Genomic DNA, 16,774 nt, shown 5'->3' with positions numbered 1-16,774 from the left:
GGCAGCATATTAATGTGTAGTGTAAAGACCACCCCTTTGAGGTATTATATTACTCAATACAAAAATATGGTTATATCCGGGACGTCCTGTTGAATTTGACAATTTCTTGTGGATTTTCATAGCTGGAAAATGGGCAAAAATGGGGAAATCTGTTTTTGGCCGTTACCATGGTAACAACATATTTGTATGCAAAATTTCTTTTATTTCTGAAATGTCAGCCCCAAGGGCTAACATATACATTTATGGGAATATGAAGAAATTTGATTTTTTTGCCACGACCAAGTGATACATGTTTTACCATAAACTCAGTCTTTAAACGTTAAAAACCATGAAGTACACAAGTTAAAGGAGTATTTCGTGATCATCCTAGCATCCTCTTTTTATGACATTTTCAGAAGATATCCACGAAAAACCCTTATTCCCAAAATGTTAGTTGATTCCGATTTTGCGTTTGCGAGTTATGCATTATGTGTATTACACTGCTCCATACACATTGTCCAACCATATTGTGTTGTAATTTCGTTCTGGTATACCAGAACGAAATTCAAATTTCACGATAGCTTTGCTAAACGAATTAATCGGCAAGAAATTGTTTGTACATGTTCATAAACATTTGTTACGAGTCGTACTTGACTCAAGGCCAAAATCACCTTTTAGCCAAATTTACACGAATGCACAAATACACTGTTTGATTAAGCTAACAAAATCTAAGTCTTTCATTGAAAGCAATATATGATTGGTACAATATATGACAACAAATGCACATATAAAACAATCACACAATCACAATAATATTTTAACTACTCAGTACTTAACCAGCATTCTTCTTCTTGAAGATAACAAAGTTCTTGCAATGTTCTGGACGGCTGATGTAAATATCCTCAATTACTTGTCCTGCGAAAATCAGCAAAGTCCTTTGTACACTTGCACTTATAAGTATCCTTGCATTTAAAGTCCTCACACAAGAATGGTGCTGCTTACTCCAAACAATGATCTCCTTGCGCTGCTTTCTCCAAACGCCCATCTCAATGCGCTGCTTTCTCCAAACATTTATCTCCTTGCGCTGCTTTCTCCAAAAATGGTGTTTCTTTCACCAATCACTCTTTCTCCAGGGGAACAGGCTTTTCTGCATTGCTCCACTGTATTTGACAGTTATATGGTTTTAAATTACCAGACTCCAGCAAGTCGACAGAAGAACTTTAATCCTTCGATGAGGAAGAGCACATTCGCGTACTCATAAATCTCCTTCGTTGTTGTATTAAAATAGCTCAATTATTGGCTATGTAAACTGGTTAAAATGCACTTCTTTTTTGATGCACGAAGACCAACACACAGATGTGGAGTTTTACAATCTCCCACGACATTCTGTCCTAATAAAGGCTATTGCAGCCTGTCGGATCTGTATCCAGATGATAATAATTGTAATATTTTCCATAAAGTCATTCACAATCCGCAGTAGTGTCTCACTTTGGTCCATTTTCGTAGCTTTGAAATAACCATACTTCCAGCTTGTCGGTGAAAACATCCATCCATCTTCATCGCTCAGAGGCTGTTTTAAATAGCACTGTAGGAAACACATGATCTCCATGACCACACTCAGCAATACTCCTTGAGTATCCTGATTTTAAGTGGTCATGGTCTGCCAAGAATTACTACCAACATGATGTTTTGTAGCAAATCCTGGATTTTCCCAATGTTCTAATAATAGACATTAACATTTCACCTTACATCACTTCTTGTGGGTTTTTCCATGATGTCATTCTTTCTTTACAGTCTCAGGGATTTTCCCCTTGACATAAATAGTCTTGATAAATGATGTTGTTATTTCTATCATAGGGGTTTTCCAGAAAAGTCATAACAAAACAAACTATTGCATGATTATAAAGGTAACTTCCCCTATTTCATTTAGCAGAATTATACAGGGTACATCACACATTAGGTAGCCAGAGGTTTCCAGTGATATAAAAATCTCAACTTTTTTTGAGAAAAGTGTGGGGGGATGATGCTGGGATCACGAAATGCCCATTTAAAACATGAAAATGCTTCTCAAGGGAACGACAAAAATGCAGATACGACGTTCTTGCGCTAGCGACGAAAGGACTATTCCGACAACATTCAATAAGGACAATAATAATGACACTTTTTAGCTATTATTTTCTCTATGTATAATCTATTCATCTATGTAAGTCTATTTAAAATGTGTTTTCGAACTTTCAGTATTTACCTAATGGCAACGCCTCGTGTTTTAGTTAAAACAAAACAGACTTCAGATCAATCAAAACCAGTCTTAAGTCGGACATATTCAATTTTCAGAAAACCCCATTGAATTTGGACAACCAGTTCAAAAGAGTTTCTAAAACAGTAGGAACCATAACGAAATACTTGCTTTGTTTGGCTATATCTCAAAATCAATATTTCCAACTCCTGACTGATTATTTTTTGCAAATTTCTGTTTGACTTCAAATTGCACCATTATGATTGATTGAACACGCATAATACTCACTTAGGGCTATGTTCGTCGCTCAATCTACATTGACTCAAAAATATGGTGCTAAAAAAAGACACATCAATGGGGCATTTTTTTAATTGTTAAAATATTTTCTATAAAATACATAACTACTTTTTTACAAAACGTGGTCTGTGCCCACACTAAAATTCAAAATTGGCCCTGCAACCATCAAGATTGATTAGATTTCCATGGGGGAGTATGGAAAGTTTAAAAAAACACCCCAAACCCAACAACTTCGCCATCCAATGAGACGAAATTGGAAATTAAACACACACCCCCACACACCCCCCACACCCAACACCCCCACCCACACACATAAGCAACACCCCCTCATCGCACCCAAAATCTTCGTGACCCAAAATTCCATGTTCCCTCCTGGAAATCTAATGGTGGGCCCCTTAAAGTGAAGTCTGACTATTCCAAACTAGCGTCCTCCGCGGCGATAAGCCGGGCCATACGCAGAGTAGGCTCGATTCTTGTTTTTGTATTGTTCCTCTGTAAAATAAACCATAATTATGTAAAATTAACAGGTCAGTGCAAAAAAGTCGTAAGTGACATTTTGGGATGTCAATTGTAAAATTTCAGTGTGTCCTATAAAAAGCGGGTTCCAACGAATTGTGTAATATTTTAAAATGTGTTTCTAACCACCATTCGGTGTTTACATAATGTGAATGCCACACCATTTACCTATAATTTGCAAGCAAGAACTAGAGCTCATCTGATAAAATAACGTTGAATATAATGATCTCAGGTGTACAAATGGTTGCAGGATACAATTTGCAAATTGCTGTTTGACTTCAAGACGCACTGTACTGGTTGATTGAACACGCATAATGCTCACTAAATCAAATGTTTTTGGAGACTTGGGCATATGTTCGTCCCTTTTGTTGCTCGATCTATTTTGTTTCAATATACATGGTGCCCCCTCCCCAAAAAAAAAATAACAACAACAACAAAACAAAACAAAACAAAACAAAAAAACAGAACCCTCATTGCGCCCTCATTTTCTCTTATTTTAGACAAGTTGATCAAATAGATTTTGGTATGTAAAGAAACCTTTAATAGTTAGCTTTAATAAACCGGAAAAAATATCCCAATCGGGTCACAACTTTATAAAATAATTATGCTCTTTTAAAGAAATTTACCCGTTTTTCACTTTGTCCACGGAGGAGGTTTTGCTACTTCAATTATTAAAAAGGAGTACACGTACCATGCATAAATATCAAATATTCCTCTATGATCATGATGATAACTTTATAAAATAACAACTTTATTTAGGGAATGGGCTTTGCCGACTGTCATTAATTTGTGGGCAAAATGGATGTGGGATGATACTTCTTTTCTTTACTTGCAATTATTGATGCCTTTTTGATTTATTAATTTTCTTACTTTCTTACTTTGTTGTTTCTTGCTTTCGTTTTATTTACAACATAAGTAATTTCTCGTTTTCCGAGAAAAGGGCTGTTTGATTTGTCTTTAGTTCTTCAGTCTCCACATCATGACCCATCCCATGGACAGAGAGGTACATTTCTTTAAAAAGGGCATATCTTCAAAAGTTGATAACCGATTGATATATTTGTTTTGGTTTATTACAGCTAACGATTATAGGTTTCTTCACATACCTTTTACAGCGTACAAAAACCTCAACCATGCACGATACAAACCTTTGCTAAGAACATAACGATTTTCTAAGTCAGCGTCTGAATTTCCCCGCTTGAAAACTTGTATTCTATGTTTAGGATCTTGGTCACGAGTATCAAGTCCAATGTCATCATTCCTTGTCAGAGCAAAATTGCAAATAGATAAATGCAATATGCAAATAGATAAATATCATGATTGTTATACAAAACATTACCATATTTGAACGTTCCCGTTCTGAGTCTTTGTTGAGCGTTGTGTTGTGTTGCCCTCAGCTACCGACCATAAATCCTTAAAAATCAGGGTCGCGATGTTTTTCTTTATGAATTACAAATCATGTTCAAATTTCAATGTTTCCCACTTAAAATGAATGCTTTATTGGAAGACACGTCTAAATCGATTAACAGTTATACAGTAGTTTTTTGTTTTTGTTTTTTCAAACTGAAGGTTCAAAACAAATATCGACCGATCGGCCATTGTGATTTTTCGGGGCACACACCAATTTTTTGGCCTTAAAACGGTGCTGTACAGAGTGTATCAAAATGATTGTTACCCACCAATATTTAAGTTTATTGAAAAGCTGCTTCTTCGTATTGGATCATATTGAAATGACCACAAATTATAGTTGTGTAACCATTTATAATATTTTATACTATAAACTAGGTGGATTATAATGCTGCATTTGATGCGGCAGTCTCGTTTAAATCAGAAATTGACGGGTGCCAATTATTTTGATACAGCTTGTATAATTTAATTGTATTAATGTTTGCCAAAAGTCCCCCATTTCGACTTGCCAAAGTTTTTGCCCCCCCTTCATCTTGCCAGATAAATCCTTGCCCCCCCCACTCCAATTATTGCACAGCCCTCATGACTGGAATACAAACATTAATTATAAAATTGTACTGTGGCTTACTTTTTAACACGTTTCTCTGGAGCTGCAGAACAACACTGATAAATCAGCGCGATCACAACCAATGCTATTTGCAAATGCTTGAACGCAACCATCATACTGAAACATGTAAGCAAAAACATAATTACTACACTGTAGATCATTATTAAAGCGATTGAGCATAGATGGTGGGGATTAAGTGAAGTCTTTCTTTTCGTTTGTTGCATATTTTAAGTGTATTAACACTTTCAAAGTTTCATCTATGGATTTGAAATTCTGATTACAAAACCTCTTTTTTCGATAAACAAAATTCCAAGTATTCATTTTGTTTGTACCGAACGCTCTGTCATTACTTATGGGTAGATAAGACAAAAGAGTATTCATGGTATTAATGCACCTTGCATAATGCGGAGCTACCACTCCGTTTATTTTCCAATGAAAATAATTTCACGCAATCCTACACCTCAATGGCAGCCATAGCTTGGTCCCCGTTGGCTCCATCTCACCTAAAATGTGAAATGATGCGTCCTTGGAGGGTATTTTAAACTGCATTCTATCACCCGTGTTACACGTAGAAAAAAGAATGATGACAGTTTTCAACACAAAATAATCTAACATCGAATTTCATTAAATTTATAAAATTTACTTCGAGGACTGTTATATCTCCAAAATGTGAAAAATATCAAATTATAATAATTTGTCATACAATTTGTATTATATCGTGAATTTCATAAAATGAAAATTATTTGATATCAGAAAGACATTCTTCGTATTCAGAATGCAATTCGATAGGTCTGATGTGCTCTCATGTCCCACAAAAAATGCTGTCGAAACGCTCAAAACGCTCATTCCAGTTCCCTTTATGTTCTTTGTTTTATTTCACAAGAAAGGCACCTATTACATATCTTAACTTTGTCTATATCACAGACCCTCAGGTGTGGAAAAAGTGGGGGCGAATAATGTTGGTAGCTAATCATTTTCCCAGTCTAGTAGAAAATGAAAACTCCAAATATCGGTATAGTTTTATACGTAAACAAAAATAACGAACTTCGGTTAAGTGCTCGTAATACCGTATAATGAATAGTATCAATATGCCGAACTATTGCGCATAAATAGAACATTATACTCACAATCTTAAATGCGGTAGTATTCAGTCAAAATAGTGATTCGGAATGTCAATCCATGCGCTTCTGCCTCTCCGTTGACAAATGTAGCTATTCACGATTCTTTGTCTTTACAACTTTATTTTATAAAGAATGATCTTTTATTAGTTTTTTTATTTATATTTTTGATAAAAGTAATGTTAAATTAAAATTCAAAAAACTGCAGCTGTATATTTAGTCTGTGCTACAGAACTTGCATCTATATTACCCAGTGAGAGAAGCTGCTAGGTACCACACACTCTCGGAAAACATTGTGTTACCTCCACGATCACGAGTATTCTTTGACAAAGACTACTGTAGATGATATTTTATTAAATAATTGAATACAAAAGTTAATTTTAATATACTATATGCGATAGGACAACGAACCCTAGCACTCGTTTACAGCGTGTACGGCAAGGCGTTCTTTTTAGTGGAAAACGAAAGTAAATATCATAGTCAGGAATATGCTTCTGGTAGCATAGAGCATAGTTTCATGAGTATTGTGTATAATTTTGTAATTGCAATTATCCAAATTATTAATTCTTGATGTGTTTTTAAAGTCTTGAATCGCCGAGGTGCTTTATCAAAATATGCACTCGGTGTTTTTTGAGGGCATAACACTTTTATATAAGTTTCGATGATGTGTGCTATCCGTCGGACGGTTAATCTATTGGTCATTCCCTCATTTCGAATTATAAGTTTTGGTTTCTCTTTTGTTCAGGAACCAAAAAACAAGGGATTAAAAAGTGGAGATGAACTGGTCTGCAATCATAACACTATAGACGAATCCATTTTCACGCATTCCTTAATGGCTGCCAAAGTTGGGTCCCCGTCGGCTCAATCTTACCTAAAATGTGACATAATGCGGCCTTGGAGGGTATTTTAAACTGCATTCTATCACCCGTGTTACACGTAGACAAAAGAATGATGACAGTTTACAACACAAAAGAATTTAACATCGATTTTTAAGCGCCTTTTTGGTGTTGCGGGGACCGAAAGATGGCCGACCAAATCATGACCATGACTTGGCTCGTTGGATTCGTCTATTGGGATGGGAGGACACAAGAGGGTAAAACCTTAAGTATGTAATGGCAAATAACCATAAGTATATAATGGCCTATTGTGCTAACATTTTCATTATATATAGGATATCTATCAACGCGGGCGACATTTGATACTCTCTGAAATGAAAAACTAATACGATTATTTCGAAGTCTTATAAGGACTTCAAGTAAGGAAAACTTTTGCTGTAGGTAATGAATGAAATGATACCGCTTTTCTGAAGAATACCGATGAAGGTCAAAGTTGTGACCGAAAATTTGTGGTACGTCTTAATTTTGTGTTGAGATCATAAGTTTAAATTTCCAATTATGAAGTCTACCAACACAGATGAACTTTCATGCTAGTATACGAAATGATTACGGCAAGGATTGCCTAAATAACATCAGACAGTTGGAAAAAACGGGCTGTAAAATCGCCCGGTATTGGAATCATCTCCGGTTTAGTCTCCACTGTAAACACCAAAGGATAACACCAGTAAGTCTCCGTTTATCTAGCACAGTCAAAGGAACTAAAGCGGATAATATTCTGAGGAGAGCGGAAAGATCATTGTTGAATGTAAGGATCGATTGCGTCATCACACCACGTGGGATGCATGCTAGAACAGCGCATATATCAAGTAGTATTTTGTAGTATTCAGGAGGGTTAGGGTTAAAGAATCGTAGGGCCAGAAATGATCTTTCATGGCTGACAAAGTTTGATCTTGGGACTTCCACTGCTAGGTAATGGAATCTCACAGCGACCTGGGGTCATGGACATGGATGTCTGGTATCAGCTGACATAACAACCCGGGGGGCTTCCTTGTAGAACATACGATAGAAGAGTGTGGCTGCTCTAACTCTCATGCGGTTGCTCAATGGATGAATACGAGGATATAATGACGTCATTCAAGACACGTTGGTAATCATGTTGGTATCAATTAAAAGAAAACACGCATACCCATCCCATGGTACCACTCATTCACACATCAGCTATTGTTGAAAATCAAGGGTGTGCACCACCCTTAAGCTGAATTTATATTTCTTCGCTGAACGACGAGCGATTGGTATTTGACCAATGAGGTCGCGCGCTTCCAACGCAACAGAACATGACTGACTAGAAACCACTCGCTCGTAGCTCGTAGCTCAGCGATGGAGTATAAATTCAGTTTACGACGTGTTGCCCAATAAAAACTTGATATGACGAGGCTTAATAATGACAAACCTCAATGTTTACGTGTTCCAGGATTGTGGGAATGGATCATATTATAGTGATTTTCGTTATTTTAGGTACAGTAAGTTTGTGTTGAAGTTTGCCTCAGATCTGTTCTTTATCATTCTTCTGACTGTTGATACCACGATGAATAGTATGCTTTCCACAGAGCTTGCCATTCAAAGTCCAACAAAGGCTTTATTGCTCATATGGATACTTGGTAAGAAAATCTTCGAATCATTTTTTTTTATCTGTCAAATGTATAAAATTAATGTTAATTAAGATTTACTGTTATTTGCAGTTTGTTTGCATTGTATTGTACCATGTATATATTATTTGAATACAGAAGCTTGAAAGAAATAGAAAGAAATATTAATCAAATACGAGGTTCGTTGGGCCTCGACTCTCGTAACTTTGGGTCTGAATATGGTAGTTTCCCCAAACGTTGTATAATAACCAGATTGTCAAAAAAATTAGGGAAGTATAATATCTATCGCAATCCCAAGTACAGATGTTACATTACATTAAATGAAGCTTAAGAAAATCGGCCCTTTATCCTACCCTTTCTACATAGCTGGTCAATATAAACACTTCCAACTACAATCGGAGGTCCCGGGTTCAACTATCTTTAAATACCGCCAAATGGTTGCTCTTGCAAACTCCTATACTTCCATCACGTATTTTCGTACCCATGATGACCACTTCTACTGACTGGTTTTATTCATGGGTTAAATAAAGACGTCATGACTTTCCTTTCGTTAACATACTACCTACTATACATTCAAACCAAACTGGCTGGATTATGTCAATAATTTCGTGCTAAACTACATCCTGTCATGAATCATTACAGGTATAGCATGGCGAGAAATCAGAGTTGTTTATAGGCAAGGAGCATCGGCGTTGAAGCAAAGTAGTCATTGGAGAGACATGTTACTGGTCTTACTCTTTGTACTCGGGGTTGCCTTTGACACGGCTAGCTTCTTTGTGTACAACAACGTAAGTGCTTGGTCTATACCGTCTCTCAGTCGTAGTTAGCCACCTGTCCACCTGTCATTGTGGACGGAAAGTGTACCCCCGACTTTGTTCCTGGGACAGGCAAGATTTATGTCTTTCACAGATGCTAATAGATAATAAAAGTAGATAACTACGATTTGAAACTTACTCTAGGTCGGTAAACATGAGTAAGATTTGATCTTTCCCTAGAGAACTGGTTTTGCCACACATGCTCAGCGACTGTTGATTTCTGTGTGTTGTCAGAGTTGGTGTCTCTTTGGTGTTCACTAGTTCTCTTCTTCAAAGTTCTGCCAGTTTCACCAATGTAAACTTGGTCACAAGATCAACAAGGAATAGAATAGATAGCTCCTGCCTGGAGATCCTTGGAAATTGGGTATTTGGGGTGTACAATTTGCTGTTTTAAACAAACACGACATTGACTGGGACAATACCGATATTTTGGACATGAACACCAAGTGATCTGAAAGGAAGTTCATGGAAGCTTGGCATATCCATTCCAATCCAGACAATTTCAATAGGGACAATGGAAAAGGTTATTCAAAAAGGACCTCTGACCAAGTTAATTAGCTTGCTTGTTTCACCACACAGGAAGTTCTCCTTATTGACTTTTTGACACTTCCTGTCAACCATGTTGACATCCCTCCTCTTGACATTTTATGTCAATAACTTTGTCATGTTCCATTGACAGTTCCCTCCTAGTGTATATAAGGAGTTGCTCTGAAGATGGCACTCGCTAGAGTTCCGAAAGCTCAGCCCTCTGAAAAGGACTTCTCTAGGGAAAGATCAAATCTTACTCAAAGTAGATAACTCTGCAAAACTTTTGATTAACCACAGCAATGTACCAGAGATAACTTTGGATGTGAATGCGACCAAGAGTGGCAATTACCAATTAGTGAGGAATTGGTGATTTTTGCTCACTTCTATACATTAGTTCGTATGCTTTCCTTCGAGACAGTAAAGTTAAAAGCAAATATTGGGATTTTCTCAAAAACTGCTCAGTTGGATACTTTTATATACTTAATTGTCATTACGTTTAGAAAATAGAATGAAAAGCAATATCTAAATTACTGACTCGATGAAGACTGATTGTGAAGAAACCAAATCTCCAACATGAAATAACGTGCTGTAATGTTACCGGAAATTTCCGCGGCAGCTGGAACTGTTCCGTAAATAAGTTCTATCGAAATACTTTCAGATATATATGGAAATTTCGTGCTATTGTAACTGATATGTATGGAACTTTTCCTGCAACCTCTTCTTTCCTGCCGTAAAGTTACAGCATGGATGTAGTAGTAGTTGCCAATAGATCTTTAATAATATACCTTTGACGTTCTTTAATACATGCAGGAAACGTCGGATGTCACTTCAGAAATCAGACGAGACACATATTCCCAACCATACAAAAGTTCTGATTCCGGACTTCCCGCGATCCAATCGGGCATCCAATTCGGCGCAGAACATGCTGCGATATACTCACCGATAATGCACCGCGTGGCAAGGGCTACAAAAATAACACAAGGCCAAGTAGATGGCGAATATGCATCACAGGGCCCGAATATCATAAATCAACAGTTTACGAAACTCCTAACTTACAAGTGGTGGCACCCCGAAATTCTCGCAACCACCATGTTTGCCATGTCCACAGTCATATCCTTTCTGCGCATGCTTCAATACGCCGTAGTCAGTGACGTCATTGGACCGTTCCAGATTTCATTGGGATCCATGGTTTCAAAAACGGCTAATTTCTTCGTGGTTGTCGGAGTTGTTTTGTTTTCATTCGCTGTGGGTTTGACATATATGTATTCTTATAACGACAAGGTGTAATCACTTAGTTGCGGTAGGAGTTCAGGTGTGGAATGTGTTGACAGCAAATTCTCAAAGTAAGCACTTTTCGGACAGTTGCAATAGGATATTCCATTTTAAATCCATACACTACCCAAATCAACCACATTTCCATATCACAAGAACAATATTTATAACAAAACAACACCCCCTATGGAGGATATAACTCTAATACAGGGGGTGTAACTTTAAATGGTGTCACCCATTCAGAAAATTCAATTTAAAATACATATTTATGACAAATTTAATGCTAGGCTTTAGTATGGATTGCAAATAGATTACTCCAACTAAATGGTCAATTTTCTTGCCACGCCGCGCCGCCGCGTGATGACATAATACGTTCTTTCACCCTTGCAGTCACATACCCTTACCCATATCCATACATCTCATACCCTTATTATCATGTGGCCTTACCACGCACTTTACTCATGGTCTTTCCTCATAATGTTATACTGCTTGCCGCTTTGCATCCGATGACAATTTCTACGTCAGTACGCAATTGGCAGTGTACTTCTTAAATATTAATACACTGATCTTATAAGCAATGAATCAAGGTAGCAAACAATGGCATTTATATTTCCATAGGTCTTTTGGCATTTGATTTTAGACCGAAATATGCCAAAACGAACATTTTGGATGTTGCCCCCTCTCCGGATAAAAATTATGGACATGGGGCAGGAAGGACATACATTTTATCAAGCTTTATAATCTCCCTTATATAACTGATACCTCTCCTCTTTTGATGGCAATACCACAAGGTCACACGGTTGTTTGATGTGATCATTTATTAGTTTTTCAAACAAAACATCATGTACAACCCAATTTTCAAAAAGCGGTATCATGCTAATGTTTACAGATGCTGTTGAGTCCATTTCAACTTTCGTTTCCCCTTCTTTTTCAACATTATCCAGTTTCACAGCATTTTTTAAAGCTTTTTCGGATATATAATGTATCTATATATGACAAGATTGGTGGCGCTATTTAGATACTGGAAATTACTCTTTCAGGCTTTTAATAAAAATAATTCATTTTATTTTTTGATGAAATATGTTTATAAAATTTCTTTGTTGCTTGTTTCACCTATTCCACCTGTTTAAATGGCAGTATTGATTACATACCCCTTGCAAATTAAGAAATATGATTTATGATAAATAGCGCCATCTATAGTTTGCATTTTCTTAATAATTAAGCCAATTCTATATACATCAAACTCAAAATGTAATCTCCAAAAACTGTTGGTGGTTATTAGAGTCACGCGGTAGCCGTGACCAGCAAGTTTTAAAAAAAAAAGACTGATAAAGAAGACTAATAACAGATGCTCCCGCGAGACTATATTTACACCTAACATTAAAACACTTGACTTCTATTGTTCGATGTTATTTTTCGCTGGGTACAAAATGTATCTAAAACCATGCTAAATGTTATTTACAGTCCCAGGTGTAATATCGTGACAACTCATTAATTCCAATAGGGCCACCAATCCTACAGTCAATCATTGTTCGTAATAAACTAATATTTTGGCTTCCATTTCACGCGGTATTTCATAGCGAAAATTAGTTGCAAATCATACTGATCCAGAATTTTTGGACACTGCTACAGGTCTACCTGGTTATCACCTTCACACTACTTTTTCAGATTCACTTCCAAATATACCCTAGCAGGTTCCTGGATACCCTACATACAAATTCTGAGCCACATTCGCCAAAAAATCAAGTTTTTCACCATTCTTTTGTTCATATCGGACGACGCATCCATTTATATAATAAATGCTGTATTTCGACACAGTAATTTATAGCAGAGGCCCGTGGTCTAATGGTTAGGGCGCTTGACTCCAGATACGTTATCTCGAGTTCGAAACCCGATGACCAACTGATTTTTTTCTTCAATGTTTTATTAAACAATTTATTGTCATTAATCAAGGATAACATAATTTTAAACATCCAGTGCTGTCGTGATATTATTTTTTTATTAAAGCAAGTTGTTTGGTTCTCATGGAAATTGTTTATTGTGTTAAGGGCCTATTTAAAAACACAGCATAATGAGATACAACACCATCAAGGATCAAAAGAAATCTGAATAACCAAGAAACTAGATCAGGTATTATAGGGTATACAATACGACGTTACTCATTGTTATTCTCATTTAAATATATTTTGTCCTACCACGGGAAAATTCGCATGATAATAGGACAATAAAACATGATTGTGATATGTATGAATGGTTGTTGAATCGATTCAGAGACCTGACTCTCTGTCATCTTCAGCTATCGTAGAACATGACAATTGTCATACCGTCCCGGTAGGTTGATTACAAACACTCTGTAGGTGTGGAAAATTGTTCCGCTAGTATGGAAGGCCAGCAGGAAAAAAAATATCGAAATAACATTTATCAAGCATATATAGTCTTGCCATGTCGACTTATTATCAGCATTATGTCAACATGACGATATAAAATATCTCGCCAAGACAACTGAACAAACAAATCAACATGGCAAGATAAATTGTCATGCTAAGTCGACATACCAAAAATGGATATCGTCTTCGCGAAATAAATTATTATGCCAAGTCAATTTAGCAACAAATTAATGTCTACATAGCAGGATATTTTGTCACGTCCAATTGACCTAACAAACAATATAAGTCAGCATGGTAAGATTAAATTATCATACCAAGGAATAGTAATTTTTGACACCGTAGAATTTAAATTATTGAAAAGCATCCTCGGATGTAGAGGAGGGGCGGCCCGAAATTAAAGGGAAAATTAAATCTCAAAAGACCGCCGACAACTACCGCTCAATAGGGATATCCAACTAGATTGCCCCGCAGGGCTACAAAGAACCACAAACCGCGAAATTTGGATATCCAGCTAGATTGTCCCGCAGGACTCAGGAACCACAAATCTTGAAATATGGATATCCTACAAATTAAAACCACAAACCGCGAAAAACCGCCAACAACTGCCGCTTAATAGAAATATTCAACTATATTGCCCGCAGGGCTACAAAGAACCACAAACCGTGAAATTTGGATATCCAACTAGATTGCCCCGCAGGGCTATAAAGAACCATAAACCGCGAAATAGGGATGTCCAACAAGTTTTAACTATAAATTAGCCCTCGATAGAGGGCAAAGCTTGAAGGATTAGGGAAATTATAACCACGAACCGCGAAAGTTACCTTAACAAACAATATAAGTCAACATAGTAAGATAAATTACCATACCAAGTAATAGTAATTTTGACACCGTATAATTACAATTTTGAAAAGCATCCTCGGGATGTAGAGGAGGGCGGCCCGAAATTAAAGGAAAATTAAATCTCAAAAGACCGCCGACAACCACCGCTCAATAGGGATATCCAACTAGATTGTCCCGCAGGGCTACAAAGAACCACAAACCGCGAAATTTGGATATCCAGCTATATTGCCCCGCAGGAATCAGGAACCACAAATCTTGAAATATGGATATCCTACCAATTAAAACCACAAACCGCGAAAAACCGCCAACAACTGCCGCTCAATAGAAATATCCAACTAGATTGCCCTGCAGGGCTATAAAGAACCCCACACCGCGAAATATGGATGTCCAACAAGTTTTAACTATAAATTAGCCCTCGATAAAGGGCAAGGCTTGAAGGATAAGGAACATTATAACCACGAACCGCGAAAGACCTCCAACAACCACCTCAATAGAGATATTCAACTAGATTGCCTGGAGGGCTACAAAGAACCACAAACGGCGAAATTTGGAAATCCAACTAGATTGCCCCGCAGGGCTACAAAGAACCACACACCGCGAAATATGGATATCCAACAAGCTTAAACAATAAATCAGCCACGATAGAGGACATGGTTTGAAGAATAAAGGAATACCACGAACCGCGAAAGACCGCCAACAACCGCCGCTCAATAGAGATATCCAACTAGATTGCCTGCAGGGCTACAAAGAACCACAAACGGCGACATTTGGATATCCAACTAGATTGCCCCAGGGCTACAAAGAACCACTTACATTTTAGTTATAGGTATAGCTAGCTACATAGGCCCCCTATACTCGTATTTTTTATTATCATAAATCAAGGATAATATTATTCAAACTTTTATTTTTCGCTTTATTCGTCTTATGGAGTACTTCGTAACCGGATGACTTTTCAAGCTTGGAGCTACTCGGCTTCATTCATAAAAAGAAAGCAAATCTACCAAAAAACGTTGACAACGTAAAAGAAAGCAGCAAGTTTAAAAAGCCCCACCTCGGCTCACTTTTTGAAACTTGGTCCCATTTGTAAAAGATACTGATTTAAACTTTGTCATAATTATCAACTTAAAACATTTGCAGAAGTGTTATGTATCTTTAATTTGCCGATGCGATATTAAGTTGTCAGCATTCTGGAACGATCAGAAAGGTTGTTCTTGGCCAATATCCTATATATGTTTTGTTTTATAATAATTATTAAGTTCATGATCAATGATTGAATTAAACGAATAACAAGTAGGCATGTTAATGGCAATGATGCTATTGCTGTTGATATTCAAAATGGGACCAAGTTTCAAAAAGTGAGCCGAGGTGGGGCTTTTTAAACTTGCTGCTTTCTTTACGTTGTCAACGTTTTTTGGTAGATTACTATTTACTGCTTGGTGGTACTATTTACGACTCATCCGGGACATTAAAATTACTATTTACGGCTTAGAGGAACTATTTACGGATAAGATTACTGATGGTAGAACTATATTTGGTCATGTGATCAACTTTTAACCAATCAATGAACAAGAATATATTAATGAAGTATATAATCCGATTTATTATTGGTCTCTATTTGTTGTTTTGTAACTTACATGGAGACAAATCACCAAAAGAATATGATTCGAAATTCTGTGATAAATTTATGCAGCGGTTTCTATAACTAGAAGCAAAACATTTGTCCATAGAACAGTTTAGGCCTGCGGTTGGTATACCACATGGTGTGACTGTGAAATTACATGGGATATTTTTATTCTTACCTTATTCTAAAGAATCATCAACTTAACTAATCAAGTCGCTCTTTTTAGTAAATTGAAACAACGAACAAAGTAAAAATAAAATATATATACTGCTCCAAGAAAGTATCCTTACACTTGGAAAAATAATCACAATTTTAAAACTGAGCCATATTGGGGTAAATGTAGATGCACTATCTAATCCGGCACATTATGCCACCCCATTGCATTCAATGTGACTTCAAGAAGCAAAGTTACAAGCATTTGATAGACGAAGGTCCAGTTTTAAAAGTGACAAACTAGCCTATTCAAAACTCCACGGACTATAGACATCTGGTTTGAGAGTGGTAAATGGAAAATTTGTGCGTGCCTTTAATTTGGAAACAAAAGGAACAAAAGAAAACTGACACAAAAGAGCTGACAAATAAAATAGAAGTTATGAAAAGTACAGAGAAGTAAAAACTGAAATAAATACTGTTTTAAATAAAGCTTCATTGAAGAAACTGGGTACAGTCTCT

General features: G+C 36.7%; 1 protein-coding gene and 1 long non-coding RNA gene across 2 annotated transcripts; one reads left to right on the top strand and one right to left on the bottom strand.

Moving 5' to 3' along the window:
- Window positions 1–2,840: 2,840 nt before the first annotated feature.
- LOC140169903 (uncharacterized) lies at window positions 2,841–6,266 on the bottom strand. The gene is made up of 4 exons (XR_011861428.1): window positions 6,167–6,266; window positions 5,061–5,156; window positions 4,174–4,286; window positions 2,841–3,004 (listed from the first exon to the last, which is right to left on the bottom strand). It is a non-coding gene; the product is annotated as an uncharacterized lncRNA (long non-coding RNA).
- Window positions 6,267–8,537: 2,271 nt separating this feature from the next.
- Window positions 8,538–11,427, top strand: LOC140168999 (short transient receptor potential channel 7-like). The gene is made up of 3 exons (XM_072192295.1): window positions 8,538–8,651; window positions 9,282–9,427; window positions 10,793–11,427. The coding sequence occupies exons 1-3, from the start codon at window positions 8,579–8,581 to the stop codon at window positions 11,267–11,269; spliced, it is 696 nt and encodes a 231-aa protein (XP_072048396.1). The 5' UTR covers window positions 8,538–8,578; the 3' UTR covers window positions 11,270–11,427.
- The last annotated feature ends 5,347 nt before the right edge of the window (window positions 11,428–16,774 follow it).

This window comes from Amphiura filiformis, chromosome 14 (genome assembly GCF_039555335.1).
Source record: "Amphiura filiformis chromosome 14, Afil_fr2py, whole genome shotgun sequence".
NCBI classification, from domain to species: domain Eukaryota; kingdom Metazoa; phylum Echinodermata; class Ophiuroidea; order Amphilepidida; family Amphiuridae; genus Amphiura; species Amphiura filiformis.
Note: the sequence above shows the minus strand (reverse complement) of the source record. Positions and strands in the feature narration are given on the sequence as shown.

What these genes read in the sequence shown, in the direction of transcription:
- LOC140168999 (XM_072192295.1), top strand. Translation starts at nt 8,579, where the DNA reads ATGAATAGTATGCTTTCCACAGAGCTTGCCATTCAAAGTCCAACAAAG. An exon ending in ATTGCTCATATGGATACTTG is followed by an intron (nt 8,652 to 9,281) that starts GTAAGAAAATCT and finishes GAATCATTACAG; the next exon opens with GTATAGCATGGCGAGAAATC. An exon ending in GCTTCTTTGTGTACAACAAC is followed by an intron (nt 9,428 to 10,792) that starts GTAAGTGCTTGG and finishes TAATACATGCAG; the next exon opens with GAAACGTCGGATGTCACTTC.